The sequence below is a fragment of the Nicotiana tomentosiformis genome, chromosome 11, assembly GCF_000390325.3.
Source record: "Nicotiana tomentosiformis chromosome 11, ASM39032v3, whole genome shotgun sequence".
NCBI lineage: Eukaryota > Viridiplantae > Streptophyta > Magnoliopsida > Solanales > Solanaceae > Nicotiana > Nicotiana tomentosiformis.
The window spans coordinates 25,227,193-25,228,357 of record NC_090822.1 but is presented as its reverse complement, the minus strand read 5'-3'; the positions used below and the strand labels follow the sequence as shown (position 1 = coordinate 25,228,357).

At 44.5% G+C, this 1,165-nt stretch overlaps 1 protein-coding gene across 1 annotated transcript; it reads left to right on the top strand.

Annotated features, from left to right (window-relative positions):
- On the top strand, nt 1–555 carry LOC138901156 (uncharacterized). The gene has a single exon (XM_070188900.1). The coding sequence runs from the start codon at nt 1–3 to the stop codon at nt 553–555; it is 555 nt and encodes a 184-aa protein (XP_070045001.1).
- Nucleotides 556–1,165: the final 610 nt, after the last annotated feature.

Sequence of the window (1,165 nt, the reverse complement as noted above, 5' to 3'; positions counted from 1 at the left end):
ATGGCTAACCTTTCGGTCTCACAGCTGCAGCAGAAAATTGAGATGATCGGAAAACTCCGTGAAAAAGTCGATGTGATAAGAGCAGAGTCTTTGAAGTGGAAAGAAGGAATGGACCGCTTTGCTGCAGAGAAAGAAATTGCCCGAGCCCAATTGTCATCGGCTAAAAACCAACTTCAAAAGATGAAGGAGAAAGGCTCTGTCCAAGCAAGAAGGATAGAGGAGCTCGAGGCTCGGTTGGCCTCTATTCTTGCCAATGCCAAATCTAACGCCGAGAAGGCAAAGGCCGATGCAGATGCACTTGTGGCCATCTATCGCGCCGATGCTGAAGCTGCCCAGGTCCAAGCAAGAGAGGCAGCCGAGACTGCCGATACTCAAGCACATTGGGTCGCTGAACTTGCTATGTGTCGATCTCGGAGGGAGACTCTCGAGGAGATACATGCTCGAGGTTTCGACCTTGCTGAAGAAATAAAAAGGGCCAAAGAACTCGAAGCCGATGTTGAAGCTTTGGTTTCCAATGACGATGATGATGACAATGATGATGATGACGGGGAGTAAGAGCGGTTCCTAGACGGGGGGAGCCCGATAGAGAAGAGACCGTTCCTGGGGATGACCAGGAAGCTTAGTTCTTAAGTTTTTTACGTTGTAATCAATCATGTAAATAATTTTGTATATAGAAATATCCCTTTTTTTGCCGACTTGCTCTTGTTTTATTTCCTATCTTGTGAAAACTTTATCCACACCTTATGAATATTTTCACAAGGATTTAAGCGACTTGAAACTTGAAATAAAAGTAGCTCGTAGGCTTAGTAGTCGAGTGAATGATTCGAACTTGAAATAATGTAGCTCGTAGGCCTAATGGTCGAGTGAGTGCTTGCTCGAACTTGAAATAAAAGCATCCTATAGGCTTAGTAGTCAAGTGAATGATTCGAACTCGAAATAATGTAGCCCGTAGGCATAATGGTCGAGTGAGTTCTTGCTCGAACTTGAAATAAAAGTAGCCCGTAGGCTTAGTAGTCGAGTGAATGATTCGAACTCGAAATAATGTAGCCCGTAGGCGTAATGGTCAAGTGAGTGCTTGCTCGAACTCGAAATAAAAGTAGCCCGTAGGCTTAGTAGTCGAGTGAATGATTAGAACTCAAAATAATGTAGCCCGTAGGCATAATGG